Raw genomic sequence first — 15,459 nt, forward strand, 5'->3', positions numbered from 1 at the left:
AAGCACATCCCCCGATACAGAACTAGATAATGGGCCAGGCTGCCCTACCCATGAAGTTCCCCTTTCAGAAAGTTCTGGATGACCATTTGAGTGGCTTCCCTTTTCCCTTCCACACTTTCTCTCTTATCTGTTAAATTCACCAATAAAGAGAGAACATGCAATACCCTGGGCACCCCACCCTCACCCCAATAAAGGCAGAGCCCCAGGTCTGAGCTCTCTCTCTCTGTGAGACCTTGCTGTGTAGCCTCAGCAGTTCCGGGTACCCTCCAGAACAGTGAGTAACAAACCTTGTCTTTTCAAAGTCCCCTGATGGTTGTTGCTGAGGTGTGTGTTGCAATCATAATAAGAACTACAATGGCTGATGCAGCTTCAACTTTGGCTCCAGTTGGGAAATGTCAGTCGGGCTCCCACAAAAAATACAGCCCAGGTGAGTGCCTGCCTGCATCACCATCAACAGGCTGAGACTGATACAAGACCGCTGGTCTCTGGGTTAGCGGGACTAACTGGGAGCTAATATGATGAGCTTTAAAATGTTGTTACTCTTTGAATAACAAAGCTCTCTGCCAGGGATCTATCCTATGGACATAAACACAATGATGAGGTTGTATGCATAATAGTGTTTATCATAGCTTATTTATAATAGTTAAAAGATGGCCTACAATTACATGACGGTGTATTCACCTCTTGTAATAATAATTCACCATTAGAAACTGTGAAAGTAAAGAGATTTTACTTTAAGTAACAACGACATCTCCTATTTCCTTATTGTAAAATCAAGGAGAAAATTCGAGGATTTGTCTGGTGGCATCATCAGTGGCATCATTAAAAACTCTTTAACATCTCCCCTTCCCGCATCATTCTGTTGGCTTTCCTTCTTTGGGCTTTCATCTCATGGTGCTAACAGGGCTGCTGCTGTTCAGGCATCAGTGCAGTTCAGTTCAGTCGCTCAGCTGTGTCTGACTCTTTGCGACCCCATGAACTACAACATGCCAGGCTTCCCTGTCCATTACCAACTCCCAAAGCTTGCTCAAACTCATGTCCATCATGTCGGTGATGCCATCCAACCATCTCATCCTCTGTCGTCGCCTTCTCCCCTCACCTTCAATCTTTCCCAGCATCAGGGTCTTTTCCAAGGACTCAGTTCTTCACACCAGGTGGCCAAAGTATTGGAGTTTCAGCTTTATGTCTTTCTCTCCCTGGGCCTGTCCTGTGTAAATCGGGCCAGCCAGGAGTGTTGCTTGTTTTACCTGAGGTCCTCACTCAGGTCCTGGGACCTTCCTCTGTTCTATTTTCACGGGCTTTCCCCTTCCTTGTCTTTTAGCCACTGCCATTCTGGACTCCTTTTCCCGGTTCTTTTTACCTAACACTCCCCCCTCAAGAGATGCGAGGCCCAATTCTTTGGGAATAGGGGCGTCGAGGTCTTTCTGGCTACTTCCTGCTGAACTGGATGGCGAGGGGTATTGGGCCTCCCTCTCTTGCTAGTCTCAAGCCTCAGAGTCCTTATAGCGGTGTCCATCTAAGGGTGGGTGATATTTTCCGTGGTCGGCTGTAGTTTTATATCTTTGTTGAACTGGCACGGCATGTTGTAGCTTGTTGACCTGGGCAGAGACAAAACAGGTTAGACAGTTGACAGTACATGGAATAATCATAAGCATCATCAATATAGCATAACAAGGACTAGTAGGGGCATTAAGTGAAGTCGCTCAGTCGTGTCCGACTCTTTGCGACCCCATGGACTGTAGCCTACCAGGCTCCTCTGTTCGTGGGATTTTCCAGGCAATAGCACTGGAGTGGATTGCCATTTCCTTCTCCAGGGGATCTTCCCGACCCAGGAATTGAACCCAGGTCTCCCGCATTGCAGGCAGACGCTTTACTGTCTGAGCCACCACATTAGTCAATTTCAAATTCACATCACCAGGATGACTCAAGTCCCTCCTTGTTCAGGGATCAGAAAGATCTATCTCCTGTCTGTTTTGGAGTACTATCTCTACCAAGCTGTGTTGGCTGTTTAGAGCTGTCCTGAGAAATCTTGTCCCCAGAAACCAGATTTTAGGGGTGTTCATTAGAACAGCACTCATTTGTAGTCTGAATAGGGATCTGAGATCTCCCAAGGGTTCACAGGTGTACTGAGTGCCCTCTTCTGTTTTCTTCCACGGCTTGACTCATGAGTAGTGAATCCAGGTGTCATGTCCTGGTACCTTGACTGCTGTGGGGGTAGAAAGTATTACAGGGTAGGGGCCCTTCCATGTGGGCTGGAGTTGAGCCTTTGGGGACCCATCTTTCCAGACTTTAATTAGGTCTTGAGTCCCTGGAGCATATAGTGGTGACACCTTAGAACCTTTTGGGTCCTGGTCATACCCCCCAAGCGTATACCCTGTTGGACTTGCCCAATGGCCATGGTATAAGACTGGAGGGTCTGAACCTCTGGATCTAGGAAGAGGTCATTGACATAAACAAAAGGTCTCCCATATAGCATCTCATAAGGACTAAGACCAAGCTGTTCCTTAGGGGCAATGTGGGGGCGGAGAAGAACTATCGGTAAAGCCTCCTTCCATCCCAGGGAGGTCTCCTGGGTTATCTTTTTTATTGCTGATTTTAAGAATTGATTGGCTCTTTCTACTTTTCCTGAAGACTGAGGCCTCCAGGCACAGTGGAGATAATAAATAATGTCCAGTGCTTTCAAGGCCCCTAGGGTGACCTTAGAAGTAAACTATGTCCCATTGTTACTTTGTAATGACTTGTGCAGATGAAACCTTGGAATGATTTCATGGAGCAATTTTTTTACCACCGCCTCAGCCTTCTCAGTCTGGGTGGGAAAGCCTTCAATCCATCCTGTGAATGTATCTATCATGACTAATAGGTATTTATATCCTTGAGAAACTGGCATCTGGGTGAAGTCCATCTGCCCGTCCTCTCCTGGGTAGGCCCCACGTGGTTGGATGGGCTGGGCCAGCTGGGGTCTTCACGCTCCTTGGGGGTTGTTTAATTGGCAAGTGGGACAAGAGGAAACCACTTGCCTTATAGTCGTTTGGAGGCCTGTTCCTCTGAAGGACCTTTTTAGTAATTTTTGAAGGGCCTTTTCCCAGCTCTAAAGTTCAAGTCAGGGCTATGAGCTCAGCTAATTGGGCTGAAGTACCTGGTGGCAGAGGCTTAGCCTCTATGATCTCAAAATTGGAGACTACTGCATATCCAGCTCTTCATTTTCCATCCAAGACAAAGCTGCTCCCATCAGTGTGCCAGATTTCTTCAGGATTGGTCAGAGGATCTTCTGACAATCCCTCTTGGGGTTTTGTCCAGTGGTCCAAGGTTTCTAGACAAGAGTGAAAGGGGAGAGAGCCCTCTAGGGTAGGTAGGAGGGTGGCTGGGTTAAGAACCTCACAAAGAGATATAGTGAGGCCTGGATTTTCCATCAGCATTACTTGATATCTGAGGAGCCTTTGATCAGACATCCATAAATGGCCTCTCCCATTTAGGAGTTGTTTTACTTGGCGGCTGGTAAAAATAGTTAGTTTGCCCCCAAAGGAGAGTTTTAAAGCATCTTTTATCATGATTGCAATAGCTGCAAGATTTCGAAGATGGGTGGGGGCGGGCGGGGAGGGAGGTGGGGTGGCCAGACTCGGGCAGTTGGATTGAGCCTCTTGGATAAGTAAGCTACAGGCTGGGGCTCAGATCCCAACCTTTGAGTTAACACTCCCAAGGCTATTCCCTCTCTTTCATGGACATAAAGTTGGAATGCTTTTTCTGGGTCTGGCAACCTCAAGGCAGGTGCCTGAGTTAAGGCCTGTTTTAGTGTAGCCTCTGCCTTCTTTCGAGGAGTTCCCCACATAAGTGGGATTGAATAATCTCGTCCCTTTAAGTTTTCGTATAAGGGCTGGGCAATTAGACCATAGTTGGGTATCCAGATTCTACAATACCCAGTTAGCCCCAGGAAAGCTCGCAATTGTTTTCGAGTCATGGGGGAGGGCAACTGGAGGATTCCTTGTATCCGATCAGAGGACAGCCTCCTGGACTTGTGTGTAATCTGAACTCCCAGGTAAGTGACCTTTGTCTTGACCATCTGGGCCTTAGCACACAAGACTTTATATCCCCTTTCTGCCAAAAAGTTTAGAACCTGAATTGCATGTTGTTGGGCATTTTTCTCATCTGGAGAGCAGATTAGTAGGTCATCTGCTGCTGCTAAGTTGCTTCAGTCGTGTCCAGCTCTGTGCGACCCCATAGACGGCAGCCCACCAGGCTCCCCCATCCCTGGGATTCTCCAGGCAAGAACACTGGAGTGGGTTGCCATTTCCTTCTCCAATGCATGAAAGTGAAAAGTCAAAGGAAAGTCGTTCAGTCGTGCCCGAGTCTTCGCAACCCCATGGACTGCAGCCCACCAGGCTCCTCCGTCCTTGGGACTTTCCAGGCAAGAGTACTGGAGTCTACATATTGTAATATTTTCCCATTAGGTCCCAGGCCCAGATCTAGGAGATCCCGGATAAGGGCCTGTCCAAACAAGCAGGGGCTATCTCTGAACCCCTGAGGTAATACTGTCTAGGTCATCTGTTGGTGTTTTTCTCCTGGGGCCTCCCACTCAAAGGCAAAAAAGAGCAAAAAGATATTGGGATTGGGTACTGTGGGATGGAGGGGGACTACAGCTTCATTTATGATCTGGAGATCTTGAGCCATTTGCCAGGCTCCATCCTTTTTCTTTACAGAGAGGATCAGGGTGCTACGTGGCGAACTGGTGGGGACCAATAGCCCACAAGAAAGGAATTTATTTATTAAAGGTTCCCAAGCCTCGCTTTTGAGGGGATATTGTTTCTGGTTAGGAAATCGAGTGGGATCTCGAAGGACAATGATGACCGGTTCAGCTTGGTGGGCTCGTCCAGGAATCCCCTGGTCCCACACCTGGGGGTTAATTTTGTCCTCCCGTAGTTTTTGGTCCCTCTCTATTGGAGAAGGTGTAATGGGTTCTTCAGTAGTAACCAGGAGCTGCAGGGCTCTAGGGGCTGAAAAGCTTCCCATCACAAGGGTGGTCCCCAGTTTAGTGAGTATGTCTCTTCCCATTAAGGGAGGACGCTCAGGGACCACCAGAAACTGGTGGGAAAATATTTGTTCATCCCAGCATCAAAGAAGTGCTCGGGTGGATCTTTTAGTAGTTGCTTTTCCTGTAGCACCCAAAATGGTACAGGTTTGGGGGGAGAAGGCTCCGGAGTAGGAGATCAAGACAGAGTAGGTAGCCTCTGTGTCAACCAAGAAATTTTCGGACCTACCTGCCACATCCAGTTGCACCCTTGGCTCCAGCCCCATGATGGTTATCTGTGGCAGGCGGGCTGGCTTCAGTCCTCCTGAACCATCGTGAGGGTAGGCTTGGCGCTTGACCTTAAGGCTCTTGGGTCCCTAGGGCAGAGTGCCGCCCAATGTTCCAGCTGATGGCATTTGTGGCAAGCCATTTTAGGAGACCTGTCACGGTTTGGACACTCTTTGGCCCAATGCCCCACCTGTCTACAGATCAGGCATTTGTCTCGTGCCTTGTCCTTCAAGGACTCGGGGTTTGCCATAGGGCTTTTCTGGAGGGCAGCCAGCATCTGGGCATGCCTTGTCTCTTTCCTTCTCTCCCTTTCCTGGGCCTTGGCTTCCTTCTTCTGTTCTGTTATAAAAGAACATCTCATCTAAAGAGGCAGTGGGGTCTTGCTGTTGAAGCTGTTGTAACTTAATTCTGATATCTGATGCACATTGGGACAGGAATTTGTCCTTTAAAATCACCTGTCCCTCGTAAGAGTCTAAGTCCAGATTGGTAAACTTTTGGAGGGCCTCTTTTAGCCTTTCCAGAAAGGCGATGGGGTTCTCAATGGGCTCCTGAGTTATTGCTGAGACCCGGGCATAGCTAATTACTTTTTGTTGGGCTGCTTTCAGTCCTGCCTTTACACAGATCAGAAAACGATCCCTTTCCCAGATGTGCTCAGGATCATTATGATTCCAATTAGGATCGGAGGAGGGGACTGCAGTTTCCCCTACTGGGTATCTGTCACTGGACATGTGAAGCCCTGTTGCATAGCTCCGGGCTTCCTTTAAGACCCTAGTGTATTCAGGGTCAGATAAAGTTTGACTAAATACGGCCATGATGTCTTTCCATGTCAAGTCAAAGCCCAAGCTAATATGTTGGAATGTATCTATATATTTGCCTGGGTCATCTGTATAGCTTTCCAGGTCTTGTTTGATCTGTCTTAGTTTTAAGAGGGAGAAGGGCTTATGGACCCAGGTTGGTTCGAATTCTTTTCCAGTTTTAACTAAGGGACATACTCAAGCTGGCTTTTGTGGAGGGGGTGCTCCTGGATATGGGGGCACGTTTGGATACAAGGAAGGAGCACCAGCAACTCGGGAGCTGTGGGAGGTGAGCCTTCACGAGGGGGTTCCTTTTCTTGGTTGCCTGTGCCTAACACCATTTGCCTAGTGGGCTCACTTTTAGGGCGTACCACAATCCCATGCTTAAGACAGAGTCCCTTCATATCGCTCAGTCGGAAGAAGATTTGGGCAGAGGGGATCTCAGTCCACTTCCCTTGTCTTTTGCAGAATAACTCTACTTGCAGGATGGTGTTGTGACTTAAAGTCCCACCCTCAGGCCAGTGTTCCTCGTCCCCCAGTGCATACTGTGGCCACGCAGTGGCACAAAAGAACTTCAAGCGACTTCTCCTTAGAGCTAGAGGGTAGAACAGCTTCCAGTTATCAAGGATACATCTCAAGGGCGTCTGCCAGGAAGTGGATTGGTTATTTCCCATCTGAAAGTCAGTCATGACAGGGAGAAAAGAAAAAGACCTCCTTCAATTTCCATGGGTGGACTTCCTGAGTCTTTCTGAAGCTTATCCTACCCAGTACTGTTGCAACCTGAGAGCCAGGCATCCCCGGGTCAGGGTGCAGATCTCCAGGCAGGCTGAGGCGTGACAGCCTCCTGGAGATCGAATCCCTGGGCAGGTCGAGGCGTGACAACCTCCTGGGACCCCTGGCACTGGCGGATCCCTGAGCAGGTTGAGGTGTGATAACTTTTCGAGGACCAGATCCCTAGGCAGATCAAGGCGTGGTGACCTCCTGGGACCCCCGGACTGGAGTTTGGGTGTCCCCAAGGTCTCCAGTGTGACCAGTGCTGGGTCGGATTAAGGGGTTTGTAACTCATTGCTAGTTTGTCCACTGTGGATGGGAATAGATACGATGATGTGAAGCAGTCCAAGCCTGTGCCCTGAGGCTGGGAGGCAGTGTAACAGTCATAAGCCTTGTCCTCTTTCTCTAAGGGGTTGTAAGTCACTGGTTTCTTCCCCTAGTCCTCCATAAGAGCAGGGTAGGGTGTCTCCAGTGGTAAACATTGCCATAGACCTGCTTTAGGTGATAACAGAAGTAGTAACAAAGGAGCGGGTTATCTGGCCCTGTTAGGGTCATTAAGGCATTTTACTAGTAGGCTGGGTGGAGCAATGTTGCCTACAAGGGGAAGGGTCCTAACTATAGGAGTCAGTAATCGGCTTAAGAACAAATTTGTTAAGAGGCAACAGACCAGATGTTCCATAAAAGTGAAGTGGAGATTTGATCCAGGGATATGTTTGTAACTTTAGGAGAAGGGTGGTAAGGGTTTGGGCCCAAACGGCCTGTGGGGCTAACTCCCAAAGTGGCAGACATTATCCCTGGAAGCCCAGTTGCCTTTGAAGCGATGCCGACCGATGGACAGGCATTGTGTGCCCGTCGCCCGCCCTAGCAGGCTCCCTGGGAGATGCTGGTGGTGTGCATGTCGTAGGAAACATGGAAGGTGAGGGCTGACTGTCTGGAGGGCTTGGATATCGCACAGTATTTCCCTCCCAGGGGCCAGCTGTTTTCTGGTTGTCCCTCCAGAACACTGTAGAGGCAACACTGTGGGCCCGGATGGGGCTCAGGAAAAGAGCACGAAACAGGAGGGAAGCGGGCAGAGCTCAACCTTTGAAAGAATGACATAGTGCAAGGGTATAACATAAACTGATTAAAATCAGTTGGGTCCAAGATGACAAGTCCAATTCAAGTAAATCTTAATCCCCAATGAGTAAGTCAAAAGGCACCCCCAGAGGTGGCAGGACAGCTCTAAGGCACTGTCAAAAGACAGAGGAGTGGGTGGTTCCCCAATGGCTGGGATGATCCTCTCGCTCATTAGCATATGAATTCACCCCGCTTGCAAAACCTAGCCAGGCCGCATTCCTTGGCCTGTACCCTGTAGAGTGCGGCGCTTCTCTCTGAATCTTAAGTCTACCTCGTACCTGTCGCTTTGTCTCTCAATGAATTTTTGCAATGAGACATCAGAGCCTGAGCTTCATTAGGCCCTGAAGTCAGGCATCCTGGGTTTTGGTCGGGCTCAAGTCCCAGGAGGGAGAGCTGAAGGACAAGAGAAAAAAGCAGTGGGAAAAACGTGCCAAGGAATCCCCTTCATAGCATGCCGGAAAATTTGCTAGATATCTGACCGGTGCTCACAGTTTCTTTGGTCTGATCCTTGACACGGAGAAGAGTAAGGACAGAAGAACCCCACTGGCTTGTGTAACAGCTACTGGGGCTCAGCAGATAGCGCCTTTGGGGCATGCTGGGGAGTAGCCTCTCTAGTCCCTCAGTTGTGCCCCCTGCCGCCCGCCTGTTCACGGGAGGTTTGAGGAGACAAGAAACAAGAGATTGTAAAGGAATTAGGATTTCATTAGGCATATGTCCCTCCAGCCATAGGAGCTCCTACCTTAACCGGAGGTCTTCTGGAATCTGAAACTGGGCCGCGTGGGCTTTCTGCCGAGTTCGCTTTTCGCTGTCCCGGTTTCCAGCACGATGGGCCTTCCCCTGCGCGGGGTTTTCTTCGTGTTCCGCTTCTACTGCGGGAGTTTTGCCGAGTTGGGCTCCTGCTGTGCTTGGCCTCTTCCGCGCAGAGGTTGTTTCAGCCGGGTTAAACCATAGCTGTCAGGCGAGTGTATGTTCCTCGGTTTTTGTCTCGTCACAACAAAGATTTGGAGTGACGGACGTTAAAGCCCCCTCGGCGTGTCGTAGCTCTCGGGTCTTAGACAGTTCGCTCAGGTCTCGAGCGGACCGTGTTATAGCTCTTAGACAAATCAGTGTTACAGCTCTATTTTATTTAGAAGATAGCAGGAAAATCCATCTTTGAGGCGTAAGGGCGCCTTGACCCAAAGATGCAAAGAGAAGAGCGCCTCAGTGTGCGGGAGAGAGACAGAGCTAGCTTTGGCTCCTCTTTTTATATATTTTTCTCTCCCTGGGCCTGTCCTATGTAAATTGGGCCAGCCAGGAGTGTTGTTTGTTTCACCTGAGGTCCTCACATGGGTCCTCGGACCCTCCTTTGTTCTATTTTCGCGGCTTTTCCCTTCCTTGTTTTTTAGCCACCGCCATTCTGGACTCCTTTTCCCTATTCTACCTACCTAACAGATGCAATTTTGTACTTTTCTTATTTACACTTAACATTACCAGACTTTTCCAAATCATTCCAGTATTTTTAAGAGCTGCTTAACTTACTCATCCATCAACGTAGTGCATTAATATTATCACGAGCTACTGTAGCACATTTGGACTGTTCCCAATTTTTATTTGCTATAAATACACTTCGCCAAATAGCTATATGCATAAAACTTTTCGACAAATGAGGTGTTTTCCCATAGGATAGTTTTCTAGTTGTAGACTTTCTGGGCCAAAAAATAAAGACATTTAGGGCTCCTGATCTACAGAGACACCCTATGTCTAATGTGTGTTCATTTCCGTACCCAACTGTTAAACAAGATGATGGCATATTGTGGGGACTGGTGAATGTTTGATGAATGGGAAGAGTGGATTTAAAAGCTGACTTCATCTACCACGGTCGTGTCTGTAGCCCAGACTTCCCCAGTTCCACTCTGTCCATCTGAGTCCGGATCAAACACGGCTCAGGCTACTGAAGACTCGATGGCATCAGTAGATATGCCACAGTCAAAACACCTGTGAAGAACATTAGAAATGTCTGCTCCGAGAAAGGCAGAAGGGAATGGTATGATCCATAAAGCTCTGTTTGTGGTAGAAGACCAGCTAAGTTTGGTCCCTTAGTGACGGCAACTCCTGGCTCCCCCACCTCCTTGTTCGTGAATCATTTCCTCAGAAGCAGTCCGAGCAACATGATGTCATGGTCCTTTTCACTCAGGATGCGGTTTCCAGTGGGACTTGTGTGCTCGGGGTGCTGTGGCATCCCCCGTAGGTGTCACCCTCTGTGATCGGAACAGCTGCAGCTGAGCATCAGATCTGCTCTGTGGGAGGAACTATTAATCTGTAGATCTTTCCATGTCCTTACGGCTCTGACACTAACATCATCTCACCTCCCGTCACTAGCCAAAACCTTTCCAGCCAATCAGCCCCAACAAATGAGCAACTGGGTTCTTCTTGGATGCTCTGAACCTCTGTGTGACCCCCAGGGACCCCAACATGTGCAACTCATAACAAGACACCATGCAGCAACTTCCCCTCTGATCATGCCCAGCCTCCAGCTTCTCATGCTCTAGAGTTGCCTATAAAGGGACAAGGATACAGGATGGACTCCTGAGGGCTGGAGGCAGTAGCACTTGCCCCATTCTATCTTGGCTTTGCCCTCTTCCTGCCCATCATCAATGATTTCCCCACTCAAGTCCCCACACTGCCATAGTCAACCATCTCCTCACCACAAGCCTCAGTTCACGAGTCTTGTCTGTATCACAAGACTCAACCCTCACCCTTTCTTCCTTTTAGAATTGCTTCTCAGTGCTCTGGACAGATGTCTAAACCACATCACTTAAGCCTATGGTTGAGATTCCCCACATGAAAGCAAAAAACTTCACAGAAGGTTTCAAAATGCTCCGAGCTGTTTCCCAAACTTCCCCAAAACTTGTAGCTATCCTAGATAGCTAGATAGATATCCTAGATAGCTATCTAGATAACTAGATAGGCAGAAGAGGACTAGGACCCACTTTTAGTGGGGAAAATTGAGGTCTAATGCATTCATTCAGTTCAGTTCAGTCACTCAGGCATGTCTGACTCTTTGTGATTTCATGGACTGCAGCACACCAGGCTTCCCTGTCCATCACCAACTCCCAAAGCTTGCTCAAACTCACGTCCATCGAGTTGATGATGCCATCCCACCATCCCATCCTCTGTCGCCCCCTTCTCCTGCCTTCAATCTTTCCCAGCGTCAGGGTCTTTTCCAAAGAGTCAGTTCTTTGCATCAGGTGGCCAAAGTATTGGAGTTTCAGCATTCATTAACAAGATGCCAATGCCAGGTCTGATTGGTTCCTAGGATGACCCAAATGACAGAGCCCCTCGACTCTCCCAAGGAGCTCCACTCTTCGGGTTGTGTACAGAAGGTGGCATCTTGCTAGCAAATGTCTCTGTGGACCAGATGAAGTTCCCCTGAAAGAGACGAACAAGAGCTCCCTGCTCCAATAGCTGTATTCCCTGAAGAGGGAGCCAGAGACTGAGAACAAGACAGGCAGAGATTCAAAACAGTGATTCATGGTCAAGAAGAAATGGTTCACTTTGTGCCCTACTCCGCAGCCCTGAGCACTAACATCTCCACCAACTTCTGGCCGGCCGCCCTCCAAGGGGGGAAGAAACTGACCTGGCTTTTCTAGGGCTCTTGGTTGCCACTTCCTCATGGTTAGCACAGACACCTCAGTGCCTGCTATTTCCCTTATTTCTATCCAGATTCGCCACAAATTTGTTGATGCTCATGGTAGTACCCCCAGCCAGCGCTTCTACCCTGGTATCATATCAGGATCATTCCTGCTTCCTAGAGACAGTCAAGGCTTGTGGAGGAAAACAACCCATGGGACATGGGATGGAAAGCAGATAAGCACAGATAGTAGATTTATTTCTTTCTGTTTTTTCCTCTTCCCAGGATGTTTTCTGCATCTTGCTTTTTAATATTTAATATTAAAAATCAAGTCTGTCATGGCCATAGTGAACAAACATATGGTACCATAGAGGAAAGGGGAATGGGATGAATTAGAGATTGGGATGGACATATATACATTACTATGTATAAAATAGGTAACTATTGCAAATCTACTGTATAGCACAGGGAAGTCTACTTGATGCTCTGCAGTGACCTAAATGGGAAGGAAATTCAGAAAGAGGGGACATATGTAAACACATAGGAAATTCACTTTGCTATACAGCAGAAGCTAACACAACATTGTAAAAAAAACTTTCAGTTCAGTTCAGTCGCTCAGTCATGTCCGACTCTTTGTGACCCCATGAATCACAGCACGCCAGGCCTCCCTGTCCATCACCAACTCCTGGAGTTCACTCAAACTCATGTGCATCGAGTCGGTGATGCCATCCAGCCATCTCATCCTCTGTCTTCCCCTTCTCCTCCTGCCCTCAATCCCTCCCAGCATCAGGGTCTTTTCCAATGAGTTAGCTCTTCGCATCACGTGGCCAAAGTATTGGAGTTTCAGCTTCAGCATCAGTCCTTCCAATGAACACCCAGGACTGATCTCCCATAAAAATTAATGCTAAAAAAATTAAGCCTGTTCTTGTCATTCTATTTGTTTAAGAGGCTGGCATTAGGATCCTATACATTAGCCTTTACGTCTATCAGTGGATTTACTCTATTATTCCAACATTGAAGAGTATGTAGTTTAGTGTCAATTATTTTATCATAGATTAGCTACCCCAAATAACACTGTCTTTAAAATTTTTCCCATTTATGAGTTCATTTCCATAAGATAGATTCTGAAAAATAGAATTTCTGGTTCAGAGTACAGACATTTTTACATCTGCTGACCCTCATCCAGCATTAAATCCAGACTTCATTGTAGGGCTGCAATGATTATTTGGCAAATAGGCCAGTTACTGGAAAGCTAATCCTGACTTTCGCCATCCTTGTACCACCAGGCTTTCCAATTCTGTTCTTTCCATCTAGGAAGTGGTTAAGCTCGGCGTATCCTTCTTGAGGCTCAGTGGGGTTTTTACACGTCACATTTAGACACTTGGGACAATCGTGGGAGTCTATCAGGGCACCCTGCTCTATGGAAGAAGGCTGTGATCACTCACTTCAGAGAGAAATCTGTCACATGCAAAGGAAACAGCAAAGGCTGATCCCTGGGCGATGCCAACTTCTGGTCCCCCATCTGGAGAAACAACTTTCTCAAAGCACCAAGCAAATTGGTAACTGAACTACGTGCTACATGCTCCCTAAGCTCCTCTGGTAATCAGAGGCAGCCCTGGGTGGTGCAACTCACATGACATGATTACTCTTAAAATCCCACCATAGACACCTCTGACTTTTATATTCCCACAGCCCAGGGCATCTAGAAAGAGAAGACAGCTCACATCCCAGAAGGAGACAAGCAGAAGTGAGTTCCCAAGCCTCTTCTCAGCTCTGCCCACAGTCTTCTGCCTGCCTGTCCAGCATCATGAAGGTCCTCGTGGCTGCTGTCTTTGTCCTCTGCGCTGTGGCCCTCTGCTCCTGTGCACAAAGTAGGTCTGCTATCTGCTCTCCATTATCAGTTGCTACTCATACTGTAGTCCGAAGTCCAGCCCACATGCTGTGGCTTAAGAACCCTCGTGTGAAATTAGAGAACATTGAATGGGATTTCAAAAATGACATGGTTCCTTTTTTCAAGAAGCTTCAAAAGGAGTGTATTGATTTGGGCTGCAGGTTGGAGTTAAGAGAAGTTTTATCCTACTTTTTAGGTGAGAAACTTGAAGTCTAACACGTTTGCTTGTTAGCACGAGGTACAGGGGGCTTCCTCGGCGGCTCCGTGGTAAAGAATCTTGACTGTAAAGCAGGAGATGCTTGAGATGCTGGTTTGATCCCTGGGTTGGAAAGATCCCCTGGAGGAGGGCATAGCAATCCACTTCAGTAGTTTTGCCTGGAGAATCCCACAGACAAAGGATCCTGCTGGGCTACAGTCCATGGGGTCACAAAGAGTCAGACATGACAGAAGTGACTTAGCATGCACTTATGCTTTAATTGATCAGGAAAACATTTCCACAAAGGAAGCTGGGAGTAGGGAGTAGACTGTCTAGGGTTTAGTTCCCTGTAGAGAAAGATAGAGACCAAATGAAGAGACAAGTCCAAAGACAAGACTAGGGATATTAATGAGAAACTAGCAAACGAAAGAATCAAATGATTTCCAGTTTCCTTTGCCCACCATATGTTCCTGACCTCTGGGGCTTGCCTTTGCTCCTGCGTAACTGTTATTCTTGTGTCTGTACAGAAAAGGTTTACACCCCACCCACTTGCTGCTTCACCTACGCCTCCGGGAAAATCCCCCAAGGAAATGTGGTTAACTATTTTAAGACCAGCAGCGACTGCCCCAAACCTGGTATCATGTAAGTGTCCGTCCTCCTGTTCAACCCTGGGGAGACTCAGAACATGGAGGCAGGGGTGAGGGGTGTCTATAGGGGTCAGAGCAGGGAGCAGATCTCAAGAGCACCAGTTCATGGCAAAGGGTCGTCCTGGGAAGGTGCTCAGCACTCTTGGGGACTTTTGTCCATACAGGACACAGGGAGAGGTTACTGGGCTGTCTCCTGACATGGGATGAGGGCTGCAGGGAGCCACGGAGGGTGTGGCCAGAAGTAGAGGAAAGAGAGGAAAGGAAGGGACAGCAGAAAGGAGGTGGTCTGAGGTTATCTCCGCAAATCCCACAGGGATGAAGATGCAGAGGCCACAGGTGGTCAAAACCATCCCTACTCATTCTCTGTACTATACGTCTGCCCTCTCCACAGCTTCCTCACCAGAAAGGGCCGATACGTCTGTGTCAATCCTGCTGACAGCTGGGTCCAGAAATACATCAGGGACCTGAAGAAGAGCCCCTGAGTGGTCCAGAAGGAACCCACTGAAATGTGGGCAGAGATTGGACCTCAGGGACCTGAACCAGGGGACTGCAAGCCCAGAAGTTTCCTCTCCCATGAGTCCCTCTCCCCTCCACTCCCCACATTCTGAAAACTTTCTTTACTTTAGTTAAACTACTGAAATGTTGTAAATTGTTTTATTCATTTGATGCTTTCTCTGAGAAATCCTACGATGCCCTCTCATTCCCAAGCCCCTTCCCAGTCAATCACACGAAGGCTGATGAGTAATGATTTACACTCTGTCTCTCGCTAGACCTTGGACCACATCCATCAACAGATGCTTATTGAGTTTTTCTGAGACTTTTCCTCTGTTACAAATGTCAGAATAATAAAGATTATTTTTGTTTCTTAAATATATTTTGGACTTCTGGCTTCACTTTTTTTTCCCCCCTTGACAAATCAGTTTCATTGGTTGGAAAGAATAAGAAAGAATGTTTAGAGGCAGCTGAGCAGAAAGGGAAGTCAAGAGAATGAGGATACATGTCATTTCAACCACACCAGCTTTATACTAGAGAAATACTTCTTGTAGTCCAGAAAAAAAAGCAAAGGATTGAAAAGAAATGCAAACTAACAGGCACCAAGGAAATTCATCACTTAAATAACAGCAAAGCCAAGCATTCAGTCATG

The 15,459-nt window shown here is 47.9% G+C and overlaps 1 protein-coding gene across 1 annotated transcript; it reads left to right on the top strand.

Moving 5' to 3' along the window:
- The first annotated feature begins 217 nt into the window (after positions 1 to 217).
- LOC101111303 (C-C motif chemokine 18-like) lies at positions 218 to 15,189 on the top strand. The gene is made up of 4 exons (XM_027975488.2): positions 218 to 427; positions 13,274 to 13,452; positions 14,196 to 14,310; positions 14,707 to 15,189. The coding sequence occupies exons 1-4, from the start codon at positions 393 to 395 to the stop codon at positions 14,795 to 14,797; spliced, it is 420 nt and encodes a 139-aa protein (XP_027831289.2). The 5' UTR covers positions 218 to 392; the 3' UTR covers positions 14,798 to 15,189.
- The last annotated feature ends 270 nt before the right edge of the window (positions 15,190 to 15,459 follow it).

The sequence above is a fragment of the Ovis aries genome, chromosome 11 (genome assembly GCF_016772045.2).
Source record: "Ovis aries strain OAR_USU_Benz2616 breed Rambouillet chromosome 11, ARS-UI_Ramb_v3.0, whole genome shotgun sequence".
Taxonomy (NCBI): domain Eukaryota; kingdom Metazoa; phylum Chordata; class Mammalia; order Artiodactyla; family Bovidae; genus Ovis; species Ovis aries.